At 33.4% G+C, this 17,490-nt stretch overlaps 1 protein-coding gene across 1 annotated transcript; it reads left to right on the plus strand.

Moving 5' to 3' along the window:
- Positions 1-1,116: 1,116 nt before the first annotated feature.
- On the plus strand, positions 1,117-17,460 carry LOC135839764 (neuroligin-1-like). The gene is made up of 9 exons (XM_065355959.1): positions 1,117-1,269; positions 7,661-8,350; positions 8,801-8,953; positions 10,656-10,844; positions 11,687-12,375; positions 12,459-12,610; positions 12,702-12,799; positions 12,888-13,034; positions 16,432-17,460. The coding sequence occupies exons 2-9, from the start codon at positions 7,897-7,899 to the stop codon at positions 17,121-17,123; spliced, it is 2,574 nt and encodes an 857-aa protein (XP_065212031.1). The 5' UTR covers positions 1,117-1,269; positions 7,661-7,896; the 3' UTR covers positions 17,124-17,460.
- Positions 17,461-17,490: the final 30 nt, after the last annotated feature.

The raw sequence follows: 17,490 nt of genomic DNA on the forward strand, positions 1-17,490 counted from the left end.
ATTATCTTCCAAGGAATATTGCTGGAAGAAATTGACAAAGCATCAATCTATGTAGATATGATTTAAATTTTGTAATTATAAAAATTATTCACCGATAAAACATTCCAACAAATTGGAAGTTTTTTCCTTCGTCCATAACTACAGTTTTTCCTCCGAGATAGGTAACTAAAAAATTGGGTAGTGCTTTTAAATTAATTCCTACTCCCCTTTCCACCGAGACACGTGTTAATGATTCGCAATTTAAAAGCGCAATTAGGCACCTGGAGTGTGAATTTAGGGAGGTAAATGCTAATTTTAACCGCTCTTTCTTGGGTTGCGTTGGAAAATTAAAGAAAGTGGCCAGCAATATTCAGGAGACGACCGACGACGCGCGACGCAGCGAAAAGAAAATTCCAGGAGGGGTACGGAAATGAAAATTAATAACTGTACGACTTGAAAAAGAGCATCATCAACTTTTACTTACCAACTTCAAACTTTGATAAAAGTAAAAATTCCGTATCTCTTTTTTCCACCGACAAAAAGCGAGTACCTACAAACATAAAAATAACGTAAAAATTTCGTCCATTTGAAAAAAATATGGAATAAAGCATTCGAGTGAAGCTATATAAAGAGATATTTTGAAGAAGTTTTGTGTCAAAAACATATAATGGGTCTATTATTACGATTAAGAGAGAAAACGTCTCCTAACACATCAAACAGCCAAGTATATAGGTATCTCTAATAAGCTTTCTTCTTTGCTGTGAACAACCAACGAAAAAAAAAAAGTAACATCTTATACTCGTAGGTAGGTACTTTGTAAAGCAGCTCTGATAGTTTTTCCATTCACGTTTACGAAACGTTATTCGAATCAAAAATTCAATCATATTTATAACCCTGCCCAGTTCTCAAAGGTTATAAAACCAAGTACCTATCGTAAGTAGCTTTATCTGTGGCTGAAAATTTCGACAATTGAGCGGCGAAATTTGTGTAATGAATACGGCTACCGTTTGAGTAATGATAAGAATTTCCATTTCTCCTACGCAGCGATAGGGCATTTGAAAAAATCAATCCCACATTTGGTGTTTTCGCAAAGCTGCGCACTGTAATGTCACGAAAATAGCCGAATTCGTCCGAATAGTATTTGTATTTGACGAATTAGTGATATTCGAATGTATGTCCTACATCGAGTATAAGATCATTTTGAATTATTTGTTTTGTAATATGTGTTTTTTCTCTCTTTCCATAAACAACGTGCATTAATAGATTTGTATACGACGTTATAATAATGACGTAAGTATCCGCGATAGTACAATAGCATTACATACTTATTTGCCTTGGTATCTTTTAATGTTTGGGTTGATGTTTGGTTATTTTTCCACTTAATACGTTATAAAACGTATTAAGAGAGACTTTCTTTTTCAAATCAACGATTATGTCATAAATTAATCTTGTACCATTTGTACTGTGTACATTTTATCGAGAAACAGTGGAGTGAATATTCATTTCGTGTGGTATTGTTAATATAATCTAAGCTTAATTATAAGCATTTTTTTTCTTACTGTTAAATATCTTATTACATCCGAATGGTCAGAAAAAAGTCTTTGTGAAATTATCCAACTTATCTCACATTTTAAAGAAGTCAATTTACGAGTAACGTTAGCTGAAATGTCAGAAAATCCACGAATTGAATTCGCAAGATGAACATAGCAGGTTGCATATCTAAGTAAAAAACTACGTGAAGTCAAGTGTCCTCGATTTTTTTTCTGCATCAAATGCTTTGTTAGTACAAAAAACCACTCTTAAAACGACGAAGTGAATTTTTTTCTACATAGCTTTCGTGAAATACACGCCCTTTTCGAAAGATCGCCGATAGAATTTCTTTTTTTTTTTCTACAAAAATATTCTAGTGTAGGGTTTTTTCAAAATGAAAAACTAGTATTTACTTGAACCTGGTGTCAACAATGATTGATAGATAACGATACGATTTCCAATGTAAACACCGTACAATCCGTTAAATCGTCCCAGCATCGTACGTTTCCTTCAGAAAAAATTGACAGCGTGTGTGATGGGTTTTTCTCTCTCATTTTCTTTTCTTTTTTTCCCTATTTTTTTTTTTGTATCGAGATAGTTTTGATTATTTTTCGAAAAAACCTTCATTGTACCGAATACGAGAGTCTCGTTACTTAAGCAAATTAAAATTCAGTTCCACGTCGAAAATTTATTCATAAAAGCTCAAAAGTTGTTTGAAAACTGACCAGCATTTTTTCACAAACTTATAATTAAAAGAATTGGTTCGCAAAGTTGTATTTTAAGGGAATTAGTGTCGTTTGGCAAGGAAAAAAAACTCGATTATAAAAAATGGCTTGTTTACGATGGCCAAAAAATGAGAGGGGTTTTTATTCATTTTAAATGTTCAAAGTTTTACATTAAGCTTATTTTATTATTCATTTATTTTTTTTTCGACAAAAAAGTGGAAGATACACTTGCTAACCGATCTTCTTCATTGCCTCATAAAATCATATTGCTCTTTTTTTTTTATGGAATTAAATTTCAATTATTTTAGGATATCGATCTGCATCTAAAGTGGCAGAGGGAAAAGAATAATGAAATCGGAGCTTTTCCTTGTGTAAAATTCTTACCATTGACGACGCTTTGGGCTACCGACTTATAAAATAAGGTTTTATATAACATCAGATAGGTACCTACCTACCTACCTATCTACCTACCTACTCACTCGCTATCAATCGAGTTATTCGTGTTTTGATTTTTTTTTAAATCTGATTTTTTGTTTTCGTGATACCAATAACAGAGATAATTGAAATTTCCGAGAATTTCTGGCAAATTTTTCTACAAAATGATTGTTGGAAACAAAATTTTTGTTTGTAACAACGACGATTTGACGACAACGAGGGAAGAGGGGGAATTGTGAACGGTGCGGTGGTGAAATTAAGCTGTAGGGTATCGAGAAGTTAGCAAGAATTTTAATTTGTGTTGTAAAATAATGCTGGCAAACGAAGTGGTGTAGTTTCGACTAGTTTGCGAAGGGAAGATAGTGCAAGTGAAGCACTCGACGTAAAATTTATTTAGATGAGGTTTGCTACGAGTATAAAGAATTTTGTTTGAACAATTTCATCAATTAGACAGAGTGTGTAGCCGAGAATACGCCGTAATAATAGTTATGTTTACGATTTGTTTATAAACGCGAAATAAGCCGAGCCGGCTGCTGTTGTTGTATGTGCATAGCAAAGACGAGAAACTCAAACTCCGCAGTTCTAAATAATGGCGCAATATTTTCATTAACAATATACAAGTTCAAAATCATTACGAAACAATACCAGAGAATCTCTTTAAATCACCTTAGCCGAGTTTATTCGCAATTCATAGTGCAAAAACTAATTAAACCTCGTATACCTACGTATAGACTGCTTTCGGAAAGTCGAACATTTCGAAATAGAGATGTACCCGGTGCCTACATGAATAATCTGTTACATATTACCTACTGCCTAGCTACCTGCTATACCTGCTACCTACGTTGAAATACGAGTATACAAGCAGAGTTAGTATAGTGCGTATAGTTAACATAAATTCACACGTAGGTAAAAGATTCATCTCTCCTACTTAATCGTCAATTTACAAAAGGTCGCTCGTATAATTGAACTTTCTACGAGACGCGAAAGCTTGTTGATGTAATGTTCTAAATTGATATTATAATATCCGCACGAGGTACCTATCCATAATGGCAAAGTGACAAAATTTCGCCGTTTCAATAAAACCTTCCTAACTAGATGGAGATTTTGCATTCTAAATTGTACCCCGAAACGATCAATTCCTCTCACTGAATGTCCGACCCGTTTCATTTCAAACCTTCATCATATTTGAAATCATCATTTCCCTATTAATTTGTACCTATTTTCATCATTTTTTTTCCGCGTCTTGTTAGATGATGGTGACATAGAATATTTCCAATTTTTTATGCCACGCAGCACTTTTTTTTTTATCGAAAGTCGAAACTTTAATTAATTAAAAAAGTTTTAAAGTTATTTCAAGAGTAAAAAATGGGCACCGTGAGTTCTACGTGGACTATGGTTTCGAAAATTTGGATTAGTTTGAAAATTTATTAATCGTCGTTAATCGCATAGTATAGTAAAGTTGTAATGCGACCATATTTCATACAGGTTTTTTTTTTGCAAAGATCTCACCATTAAATAACATCAAATAGCCTTATTTCTACCTTGCAACCCGACAACTCCGATTGAACTGAAATTGGGCTCACTGAAAAAGTATAGAACGCGGCACCAAAACCTCAGAGCTAAATTTTGAGCCGCCAAAGTTGATTATATTTTTTGATTTTTGGGGAACTTTTGAAATTGAAGGAAGTAGCCCATTGATTAATTTTTCGCAAAGAGTAAATGTAGAGATGAACATTTGTAAATCGATTTATGAGCTTGAGCCAACCCTGGGTCACCTTCACCTGTCAATCGATTGCCACCATTTCTGAGCTAATGTGGACTGTGGAGCCTCCAGCAAAAACTGACCTTTTTACAGAATTGTATTCAAATCACTCCACAAGGTGTAGGTAACAACTTCACCAGCTGAAAATGTAATCCTGTCATAAGTTTGATATTTCAAATCAATTTGAGTACCATTTGAATCAAAAATCCAAGATGGCGTCTGCGACAAATTACCTATTCAAAACTTAATCTGCGTCCTAAAGTCAACCCGCTCCCCCTAATCGATTTCTACCATTTTCGAGCCAATCTGGACCCTCAAAGTTGACTTTTCTTTAGTAATTGAGGAGCTTCATGGAAAAGAGCCCTAATAGATTAATTTTTTTTCACTGATTTTTACAAGTTCAAATACTTGGACTTACAATTTTTTCTGTAAGCAAACATTTCCCAATTCGTTTTTTTTTTTTCATGGAAGAACACATCTTCAATATCACTGAATATGGTGGAATTAATAAAAAAAATAATTTTAAATATATTCAGAATTGTATGGAACCCCTCAATTTCAAATCACTCCAGAAAGCGTCGGAGTTAATTTCGGCAGCTGAAAATCTCATCTGGTCATAAGTTTTACATTCTGAATCGTGCTGAGAAAGGTCTCATCGTAAAGGTATGACTTCGGCGCGTTCATAGAGATCTCACCCAGTTGGATACGTTAATTTTTGGTCGATTTATAAACGTGAGATCGTTACTTTCTAAACGGTCCTCGTATCTTTAAAATTTGGCAGTTTTGGGGAAAATTGCTAGGTACCTAATGCAGAAAAATTACACACGAGCTTCTCCTCCCTTTTCGTGAAAGGATTGGTGTGAAAATTGCGGTTATTTCACTAGATCGTGGAAAAAATCCGTGAACGAATCAAGCTAAATCGGAGAATCCGACTACATACAAGTCTCATTGTAAAGTTACTGTAGTTATTTACGGCGAACTGGTTATGCAAATCTATTAACATCTGAGTACCTTTGAATCAAAGATGATATGATAGCAGGTTGAAACGGAGGCCAGCAATTGATTGGAAGGTACCAATCGGTTACTGGTTTTCTGTAAAACAATTTTTTTTTTAATTTTTAAATGGAGAATTCTATGATTCAGTTAAAAGTACTCATTATTCTTATGCTAGATCGCGTCAGTACTCCACAAATAAGTTAAGGTATTAGTACATTATAATAATCCCCTTCAAACGAATTTTCCCTATCCACCTTCCCTTTTATTTTTTTGACGAGTAGCTTGCCAAAAAAAGTAAATACAGATAAAATTTTTGCTAAAAATTATTTTAAGTCAATGAAAAATTACGAATTTTTGAATTTCAAAAAATTTGCCAAACATCAAATAAAGGTAGAGGCACCAAATATGGACCACTTTTTTTTGGAAGATTGCCATTTGAAAATTTGAAAACTGTAGGGGGTAGAAACCTCCACAAAGGCTTAAAATGAAGTTCCATCCTTCCACTAACATTGTACAAAACTTCAGGGGTGAAGGTCAACTTTAAGTATGTTTTTTTTATTGTTGCGTGATGAGTGTCAAAATGACAGTTCGAAATTTTGGACGCCTAATATGGACCACCTATAAAATTTCAAAATAAACATACTTTCACATTTTTCAAAAGGACATATTTATTTGTAGAAATGAACAAAAAAACTTATTCTAAGCAGTTCAGGTTAATTTTGAATATTTTTTTTAAATTGTTGAATGACGAGTGTCAAAATGACAGCTCAAAATTTTGTATGCCTAATATGGACCACCTAAAGAATAATTTCAAAATAAACATATTTTTACGTTTCAAAACATCATATTTATTACTAGAAATGAACAAATAAAATTATTTCAAGCATTCCCCTTTTCAGCGGCTGTAAAAAATGAGTAAAAAATTCAATATCACAGGTGGTCCATATTAGCGCACCCCATAAAAAAAACTTTGCACCAAAAATTTCTGTACATACCCTCATTTTTAGCAAAAACTGATCACTCCAGCAGAAACTACATCCTTTTTTGGTATTATAAACATCAATGACGTTTAGAAAATTACACCACATATATATTTTAAATTTTAATAAAAGTTGAAAAACACACTAAAAAAATTTTCAGTGTCTCAAAACAGTTTTTTGTAAATTTCTCAGCGAGTTTTGACATTACAGTTGTAATTTTTGTCTCATTCGTTTTTTTGGTGAAAAATACATCAGAATACATTTTTTCCTGACAGATTGCGCTAATTACCAATGAGAACGGGCGCTGGTCCATATTGCGGACTGGTCCATAATTGGTGCCCTTACTCTTAAATCAATTTAAACAGCTGAAATGATGGTTAAAAGAGTTATGCTAGGGCTACAATTAAACTATCATTGAAATTGAAACTGAGCCTCTTGAATTACCTCTTTTTCAAAAATATTTGAGAGCACTGGTTGAAATTTTTTTGATTACCTACTTAACGTCTGAATAAAGAAATGCACGTTGCATATTTCCATAATTGATTTAATTAGAAAGAGGTAGACGTTTTATGAAATGTAAGTACGAGTAGTAAGTACGCGTTTGTGAAACTCGTGGCTTTGAAAAATTATGCTCTACTCTATGCGTTTGTATCTCTCTCTCTCCTTCACATTAAAAAAAAAAAAAAATACTCGAATGCTACAAATTAACTAATTCTTTGAAAACAGCCTTTTCGCAGGTGTCAGTGTTCGCTAATTATAACTCTGTAAAAGTTGAAAGTATTAAGTGTAAAAGTAGAATTAAATTGACTTACAAAAGTGGGGAAAAAAATTATTTTTTAATTGGGTAGGTAGGCCTACCTCGCAGCAAAGCACTAAACAGTACAGTCAAGCGCAAAAAGAGCAAAAAAAATATTCAATACGCTTGAAATCAAATACGTACCGTAGTACGTAGGTAGCTTAATTACATATTATAACAACATTGCTTTCGTGCCATTGAATCAAAAAATTCCATACATATTTTTTCCATTTGTTGCGTTTTGTGGAAAATATGATTTTAATTTTTGGTATTAAATACTTATGTACTTAAAGGTACACCTACTTCACGTGATTTAATAAACTGGTATAATACAAAAGTAGGCATTTTAGTTACGAAAGTTAATTGAGTAAAAACTTTTCAAAACTATATCCTAGCAAAAGTTTTTTAAGCTTTCAAACTTTTTGACGTTTTAATGAAAAAACATATTTTGTTACAGGTAGCTAAAGCTCAGGTATTTAGAGAGTGATCTCGTGGATAGAAAGTGTAGGACGAAGACAGAAGGAAGGAGGACAAAAAAAATATAGCCGTACTATATGTATTTAGACGTATCATTTTGTCGTTGCCCGAAATATACGGAAACTCTGTAGTAAATGATTGTAAAACTAAAATACCATGGGTTAGATAACTACAATAATGGGTGACAGAGTCGCCTGTCATCCATGTTGATCCATAATGCAAGAACAACTATCGCCGTATTGCTATTTCACGTTACGCGTCAACTTGACATGGTTAATATTCCTTCTGTATGGCAGTTTATACGAATGCCAAACCTTCATCGTACACCAATACAGTACCAGAGTTGTTCGTACCAAGTATGGACCAATACGTGGTATTTTCAAGCAAAACCTTCAAGTTGAAGCATTCTTCGGCATCCCATATGCCACTCCGCCGTTGGAATCGTTACGCTACATGCCACCAGTTATACCATCGTCGTGGCAAAATATCAAACTCGCCGATACCTTCTCACCGGTTTGTCCTCAGAAACTGCCAGATATATCGAATCGTACCGAAGCGCTGTTGAAGATACCGAGAGGTCGTCTCGTTTATTTGGAAAAACTATTACCGATGTTGTCAAATCAGAGCGAAGATTGCCTTTATCTCAATATCTATGTACCTAAAACTGTAGGTGAGTTGAAACTCTTTTTTTTTTTACATTTTTTTTATACTGGTTGTGATGTTTTAATCAAAATTATTCATTATGAGGTTCGTTTCGTTTGAAGAAATTTTATTCTATGAAAAAATCAACTTGAATTTTGCTTATGGGGTGTTTAGACTATGCACATTCAATTTGGCTTCATCTAGTTTTAAAATAAATATGCCAGCTCGATTGGATCTCTTGTGTATACCTTTCAAATGATTGAGATGATGTGGCGGGTTTTGCGCCAGGAGCAATAATATGTCGAATCAATTTAGTATATCCTCTAATCCATCGAATCTACTTGAATTCTGTAGACAATGATGATTAAAATCGAAGAAAGTCGACTTCTCATGGATGAGAATTCAAATTCGATTTCTTACTCATAATTAATTTATTTTCATAGTACCTACGTATTAATGTGTCATTTACGAATTTCAGCTTCGTCAAATGAAGTAGGATTAATTCCTACGGTTTTATTCATTCATGGCGAATCGTACGAATGGAATGCTGGCAATCCATATGATGGCTCAGCATTGGCCAGCTATGGAAACGTTATTGTAGTTACCATCAACTATAGATTAGGAATATTAGGTAAGTAATTCCAGCATCTATTTTGTAAATTTTATTCTTCGATCAGTGCAGTGAAGACTGAAGAGGTATAGAAAATTAAATTGTTTCTTTTCATCAGTAAAAAGTGTTCTTCACGATAAGAACATGTATTAAATCTTCTCCTCCCCGTACCGTGCAAATTTTGCCGTTTTTTAGTAGGTACCTACCAAAGTTGACCATTAACATAGAATCGCGATAAGTTGGAATAATTTCATGTAACTAACCACACATGTACAAAACTATAATAATTCATCTTCTTCATTAAGTCACCGAGAGATGTATGATTGTGTTGAAAAGAATTTTTGGAGGAGCGGAGAGAGTCTACAATGCAATGTGAGAGTCATTAGTGTACTATTGTGTATGTTCCACTTTACTTTATTTTCTCGAAAATCAGTGCTCGGCTAAACCCTTTTTTTTTTAAGTTCTGATGTTTTAATTACATGCTGACGGTCAATAATTTTTTTAAAGTTCGATACTTTATATTCCTGGAAAAGTTGGAATATATAAAAAAAAAAGAAAATCACTATAACAAGATAACCATGAACAAAGGCAAAAGTTCATTTTCACAGTTTTTTTTTCTTTTCGGTAAGCAGTAAAGAGCATTTTTGAATGAGTTTGGTGAAAAGTGATATCAATTTTTCAATATAATTTCTCCTCTTCATTGTACAGACTTTAAAAACAGGGAAAAAACTGAGATTTAAAAGTATCGATTTTCAATATCGGCTTAACAACTTTTATTTGAAACTTTTTTTTTGTATCTTTATCTTTCTTGCGGATTAGAAATTAGTTTTAAAATTATTGGCTCGTTAAAACTCTTTTGATTTATCTTTAAGTACGTATCCCGTTTGAACTTTACTTAGAGAAAAAATACGTGTTGTAATTTTTGAAAACCCCTATGCATCGGTACAACTTTCTTTTTGGAAACACCTTTTCGAAAATCAAGAACTTTTTTAACCATTTCCTCGTTAGTACATATTAAATAAGAGATTGAAAACATCGGTCTAACCTTCAAGTATATGCTGCGAAAATGATGAGCTAAGCTTCGTTGCCTTTGTTCCCCTGGAAACACAAATTTTTAATTTTAAATGAATTCTGAACTGCTTTCAAAGGTCCTTAATAATATTAGCGTGATTCCTAGAAATACGTAATTGGTTCTTATTGCTGAAAAAAATTCTCTAAAAATAACACATTTTATTCCATTTTAATTCCATCCCTTTTCAACAGAATTACATAGGTGCATAAAAATCAATTAAAAACATTCATATTTTTATCTGTAAATCAAGCTAATAAGTTTCTGCGTATTTACGGCAAACTGAGTAGGCAACTTATTTTACACAAATTTAAAAATACGTTCATGAATTTCGTTTTTACGGCAAACTGAATAGGCAACTTATTTCACACTATTTTCTACACAAAGGAACTTTCATATGAAAAAATTCAATTTCTATTAATAATTCAAAGATCGTCTGCAAAGTTCATTTCAAAGTTGCAAATTTTTCTCTCAGCATTAGACATTGAAATTTCAAGATTTTAGGATAAGATTATCTTGTCAATCTACATATTATAAGTGCACTTTACACCTATATCCATACATAAGCAAATAAATTGAATTAGACAATAGACAGTAAAATAATGTACGAGTATTATTACAAAATGAAAGTTAACGCACATACATTTTTTTCAGGTTTTCTAAAAACTGGTACCACAAATAGCTCTCAGGGAAATTATGGCTTAATGGACATCGTAGCAGGACTACACTGGTTGAAAGAAAATCTGTCTGCGTTTGGAGGAGATCCTGACAGAATAACGATTATGGGTCATGGTACAGGAGCTGCTTTAGCTAATTTTATAGCTGCTTCTCCTACCACAAAAGGTACGCAGTTCTTTTGATGGTTACATTATTATTGAGTGGATATGTATGTACCTGTTATATTACTCTTATATACGTACCTATATTTACTCATAAGTGCGTAGTTTATGTGTCAGAATATCTCATATCTATATACTTACCTACGTCATTTTATTCGCAACAGGAAACAATATCGATCTGATTTTTTTTTTAAAAAATTCATGCTAGTTTTGCGTGATGTTAGTAACTTTAAAATATTGACAAGATTGACGAAGTACGTTTGTAGAAATTGAATTTTTCATGCTTGAATGTGAAGTTCGCCGTTGGGAGGTTTTTCCTCATAAAATAGGATACATTTGCATATATCTAGGCAAAAGCCTATGAAATTATGAATGATTCGTAACATATGTCAGTGTACTCAATAATATAATGTAAATGATTCCGTTCTCCGATGCGACGCGATTCGAGTATATTTTTCTGTATTGATTTTTTTTTTTATAAAGATGTTGGTAAAGAAAAACGAATCTGACTCCAGTTGCATGAGATCATATACATATAAGGTATTTCAACATGAATTAAATACAGGAACTAGCGTAATAATTCCGAAAGATATTACTAGAAACAGAAACATTATTTTAAAGTGATATTTTTGTGCTTTGATACTGGTTAATCGACCCTTCTTTCCCTTCCAATGCTCCCCTCTGTAAATGGAGCAATTGGGATTCCAGTGTAATTTACATATAAGACTCATAGCCTATTTAACGAGTGCAATGTACATATTACATAGATGTTAACTCGCAACTTACTCGTATAAAAAGGTATTTGCAATGTAACTGATAACTAATTTGTCATAATTTCTATTACAGAACTTCTTCATCGCGTCATTTTACTGAGTGGTTCTGCCTTGAGCCCGTGGGCCCTACAAAAAGATCCACTTATGATTAAACGCAAAGTAGCCGAACAAACTAACTGCCACGGAGACCTAGCCGAAGAAGACATGGCACCGTGTTTACGTTTGAAAAAATTACCCGAATTAATGAACGTCAACGTCGAACCACCACGATTCCTTGCTGGTTTCGCTCCTTTCATCGACAGAAGCGTATTATTCAATAACGTTGCCAATGATGCACTAATGATGGATATGGCTGTGCTATCAAAAAACAATAAGAAAAATCACGGCTTTAGTTTCGCCAATTTCGCCGAACGTGATTTATTATTCGGTCTAACTAGTATCGAATCTTATCCGGATTTTTGTGCCCAAGATTTGGAATTCGGTTTCACCGAAGCGAAACGTGATCGAATGTTGAGAACGTTTGTAAGAAATTGTTATTATTTCCATTTGAATGAAATCTTCGCGGCTATTAAAAACGAATACACGGATTGGGTGAGACCGGCACAAAATCCGTTCAGTATACGAGATAGCACAGTGGATATACTCAGCGATGGCCATACTTCATCTTATTTACTAAAAGTTGGATTTTTGCACAGCGTTCAAGGAGGTCGCACGTTTTTCTTCCACTTTTCTCATCATATGGATGACAGCGAATTTCCACAGGTACAAAAATTATAATTTTACAGTTACCAATATTTAACTAAATTACTAACTACCTATATAAATTTTTTCACTTTTTTTTTTAGAAAACTGGAAGTATTAAAGGCGACGATCTTCCGTTCATTTTTGGATTTCCTGTATCTGGTTCTAATCAACTGTGGAGGAAAAATTTCAGCCATCAAGATAGCCAATTATCTGTGACCGTTATCCATTATATATCAAATTTCATCAAAAAAGGGTAAGAGTATCCGGACGATTTACTCAATTTATTGCGCTTTTCCCAAGGGTATTTAGTAGGTATTAATTTGCTCGTTTATTTTACTTTCAAGCGATCCTAATGGGTCATCTGATGACAAAGCAGAAGAAAACACAAATTATCCAGTTTGGAATATGTACGATACGGTGAACCAACTCTATTTAGAATTAGGTATTTACATTTAAAAAATTACGTACAACGTACGTGTTAAATTCGTAGCTGGCTCAAAAATTGTTTTGAATTTTTTTTTACATTCTAGGTCACAAACCGGTTGTTAAAAACCATTATCGAGGACACAAAATGTCAATATGGTTGAATTTGATACCACAGTTACATCGGCCTGGCTTTACCGAGTTTTCTATGCAACATCATCATTTCAAAGAACAATCTCCTCAGTATTATGACGGTAATAATTAAACGTACGAGTATTTCTGTTTAAAAAGTTAGGTATATCTACGTAAAACTGGTATTTTGGTTACTGTTCTCGTTCTCGTTGTCTAACTACTTATTTGTGATGTAGCAATTCGAAGTACACTCCTGCGAATAAGTTTATCAACTCTCATAATTGAAGGGGCATAATCAATTGATGGGACTCGTTTTCTTATTCAGAGAAGGGAATAATGAAAAAAAATTATCATTTGAACAATTCACATGGACTCTGAAATTCTCATCAGAATCATAATTTTGCTTCCTCTTCAGATGGACCTTCTCTCATTCATTTTAATATTTTCTGGTCATCCATGAGATTTCTAAGATGGATTTCAATTTTTTTGTTGGTGTTCAAAATTTATTCAAATACGATAAAAATTGACAGACTAATTATTACTAGTGGGTAACTGTAAGCTTAAAACGATATGGGCATAGTAAAACTGAGCCATGCCGGGAAGCCCCCTTCAAATTTGAAAAAAAAATTAAAATTAAAACAATAAATTTTTACATTTTTATATTCTAATTTTTAGATTTGGTCCATCTGTATCAAAAAAGCACTATTTAATTTATGTACTTAGCTTCAATTCTGCTCCTTCTGATGAAAAAGTGCAACTTGAGCCTCCCTAAATTTCTATCTAAAAATAATAATAATTAGTTAGGTGTACTGAAAGATCAATTACGGTAGTTATTTTTTGATTGATAAAGTTTTGTATTGTAATTGGACTTTCCAACATTGTTTAAGGGGACCAAGGAGTTTTTTTTTGAAGAAGGGGAGGAGAATTTAAAATAATTCTGCTACAGAAAAAAGTACCTACCAATTTCACAAATATTATTCAATTTTTTCCCCATTTTTCGATTTTGAGGGCTGTTATATGAAGAGACTATCAACCTTTTTTGGGGAGGACTAAGGTTTTTTTTCTCAAAAAGGCCGCCATTTAAAAGAGTTTTCAATGGAAATGGAAAATTTTCATTACATTTTTTATAAACTTTAATTTTTTGTCAATAATTTTTTTTTAAAAATTCAAATACGAGAGGACTTGAAAAAAGTTTTTTCTTGAAAAGGGATTGGGTATCTAAACGAATTTTGACACAGAAACGAGAAACTGAACAAAAATTACTGACCGATTTTAATAACATATTTTCGTGTTTTTTACCAACTTTGGAGGACTTCGTACTTGGGTGTTAACATATGTGAGGGCGCATACGGAAAGGGACCTACCGACCAAAAAAAAAAAAAAAAAAAAAGTTCTCTGAAATTGTTGTAGGAACCCTTTACAGAGTTCCTACAACAATTTCAGAGAACTTTTTTTTTTTTTTTTTTTTGGTCGGTAGGTCCCTTTCCGTATGCGCCCTCACATATGAAGACCTGTGAGCAAAGTTTTTATTTGAAAAAATTATGTTTTATTTGTAGAAAAACTCTCGACGTAAAAATTAGGAATTTTCTGGATAAATTGTGTTTTTTAAAAATTGTTTTTGGCTAGAAGAAGGCTTTCGGCGTGACTTTGTTTCCAGGTAAGGGGAAAATAAGAATAGGGAATTATTTTATCACTCGAGGCAACAACTTTAAGGGTGGGATTTATCGGCACGACAGTTTAGGGTGTTTCAACGACGAAAAAAGGTAGTTTTCACGACGAAGTAATATAATGCCCGGCCACATAAGAATTGAACGACCAAAAAAAAGTTGAATGACGAAATAAGTTTATTCAGCGACCATATAAAAATTGCACGACAACATAAAAAAATCAGCGACGGAAATTAAAAAGTCGCCCGACAGCAGTCAACGACAGATTTTTAAAAAATGCACGACATTCTTGTATAAAATAACGACGAAATCTCGAACATGTGTTTCTTTCTTAAAAATATAAAAATTAATCGATCATGTCGATATGTTATGGGACAAAATACATTCATCTACTACTTCTTCACTGCTTCAGCAACGCTTTCTTAGCCTTACTTGGCCGGCCTCTTTTACATTTTTGACCTAGAGGAATCGCTTTGGCCTTTTCTGGAACAGAGACAAGTTTGAGTCGAATGTGCATCCCTAATAGTCCGGCATATGACAATAGGAGTGATTGCACCCCCCCCCCCGCCGATCCTCCGGGACAACTTTTTTCTTAAAGGGGATTTCCTAAGGAACATTTTAAAGCTAACTTGCCCAAAAAAAAGTTGGCCTTACTTACAAATGGCGGCCATTTTGATTGACAGGTCAACCGAAATTGCAGATTTTGCGTTTCAACATAGGACTTGCACGAAATTTTTCAAACCTTACAAAGGTAGATCGAAAGATCATGCAAAAATTTATCACCTATCAAAATTTCAAGTGCTAAAGTGCGTTATTTGATTTTTGGTGAATTTTTGAAAATCCAATTTAGGCCAAAAATGAGGGAAAAAATCAAAATTATACCAAATTGACCAAGAAAGCTGAAATTTGGGATATACCCTATTTTCGACATGCCAAATCGATTGGAAACAGTTTCAACCCGTTTTGAGCAGTTCTGGAGCCTCCAGCAGATTTTTGAAACTCGAAATTCTCACAAAATTCCATCAAATTGGAGTTGTAAAGCTGAAATTTATTCTAAAAACCAATTTCAATACGCTACGAAGTACTGCAGGCAAATTTCAAGTTGTTTCGGAGCCTCTAGCGACTTTTTGAGAATTCCTGAAGCCTTCAGCAGATTTTTGAAACTTTAAATTAATTCAATACGGTACTTGAACAACCTAGTCTCGTAAAATTCACAGGTTATTTTATGTTGTCGGGAATTCCTTTTTTTCGGCGTGCAAAGTGAATATCTCTGTCGTTACACTGGTCGTCGTTCAAAAACCTATTAAATTCGTCGTTCAAATCACTTATGCCGTCGTGCATTTAAGGCTGTCGTGCAAACACCCTATTTCGTCGTTGAACTTTGCTGTCGTTCAATATATTTCTCTGTCGTGCCATTATATATTTCCCCAACTTTAAGGGATGGAAGATAAAAAATTTCAACGTTGCGAAATAAGTTACAGGTACTCCATAGTAATGTAGGAAAGCATATTGCTGAAGGTATCGTAAAACAGAATGCATATTTACTAACAGAGCAAATAATATTACCAAAAGATCCGATGCATAATGATAATACTTCCTATACCTACTGAATATTGCAACTCGAACATCTGTTAAGTGTTTTATGTACATTACATATATATCTATTTTTTGCAAGTTGTAGGTACATATCTATAAAAAGAGAAAACTTGAACGAATTGTCAGCTCAAAAATAAACGCATCATTAACATTCAAATTCTAACCTATTATCATAACATTGCAGACATGTTGAACTAAAACCTGTACAAATGTTTCACCATAGTATAAATAACAATTAATTTTATTTTTGTTTTAGGGTTAGTAAGACTGCAATCGTACAAACCTATCAATAAACCTATTCCTGTGACGGTAGATTTCGTCGTACCTACAACAGCTACTCCAAAAATAACCACGTTTTTCAAATCTACCTCAAACTTGTATAAAATCGATCATACAGAAATGACTACAAACTGCACGAATTTCTCCGTTTACAATACCTCGTTTACACTCCAACCACACGGCGACAATGTATACGAAAATAACAGCAATCTGCTGCGTAAAATCGTTAATCGTCATTATCAAAACTACACGATAGCTTTAACCATCACCGTTGCTGTCGGATGTTTCTTACTTCTGCTGAATATTTTCATATTCGCTAATATTTATCAACAACGAGAAAATATCGCCAGAAGTAAATGTCGAAAAAAGGGCAAAAAATCCAATCAATCTGATTTAATCGATAGCACAATAATGGAAAATCCCTTGGAAAACGATTCCTTTGTACTGAACCAGTTGAACGAATCGTCACCGCAGACAAAATCCGCATCTGTTTTACAAGTGCGAAATATTACCTCGCATAAGAGTACTTGCACTCAGAGCATGTTATCCGATGTATACGATGGTAAAAGTAGAACGGTTGAGATTACGTTGGAAAATTTACACAGTCCTATTATCCCAGAGCCTCCTCCGCCTCCCAAGTGTTACCAAGGGAGGGAATTTATCTCTTGAAATACTGCCTATATTTTAAGCATTCAATTTATAATTAACATTTTTATTTAGCTTCGCAGCGAAATTACGTTATACCGCGTGTATTATGTGGTATGATCGAGAGTTTCAAATGTACCATACTGTTATCCTATATACAAATGTATTTATTTTTGGTTCGCAATCAAAACACAAGGTTACAAAATATTATTGTGATTTTTCGTCATTTGTTAAATTTTTGTTTTGTGATGATCTTAAATAATAGCTTGACGTTTAACTATTAAATCTTATCGCTGTATTATAAATAAGGTTTACCTGTAAAAAAAAAGAGAAAAAAAATAGATAATTTAAGGTGGTTCTACTTCCAAAAATTACTTTACTTATGGTGAGA

Source organism: Planococcus citri, chromosome 3, assembly GCF_950023065.1.
Source record: "Planococcus citri chromosome 3, ihPlaCitr1.1, whole genome shotgun sequence".
Lineage (NCBI taxonomy): Eukaryota > Metazoa > Arthropoda > Insecta > Hemiptera > Pseudococcidae > Planococcus > Planococcus citri.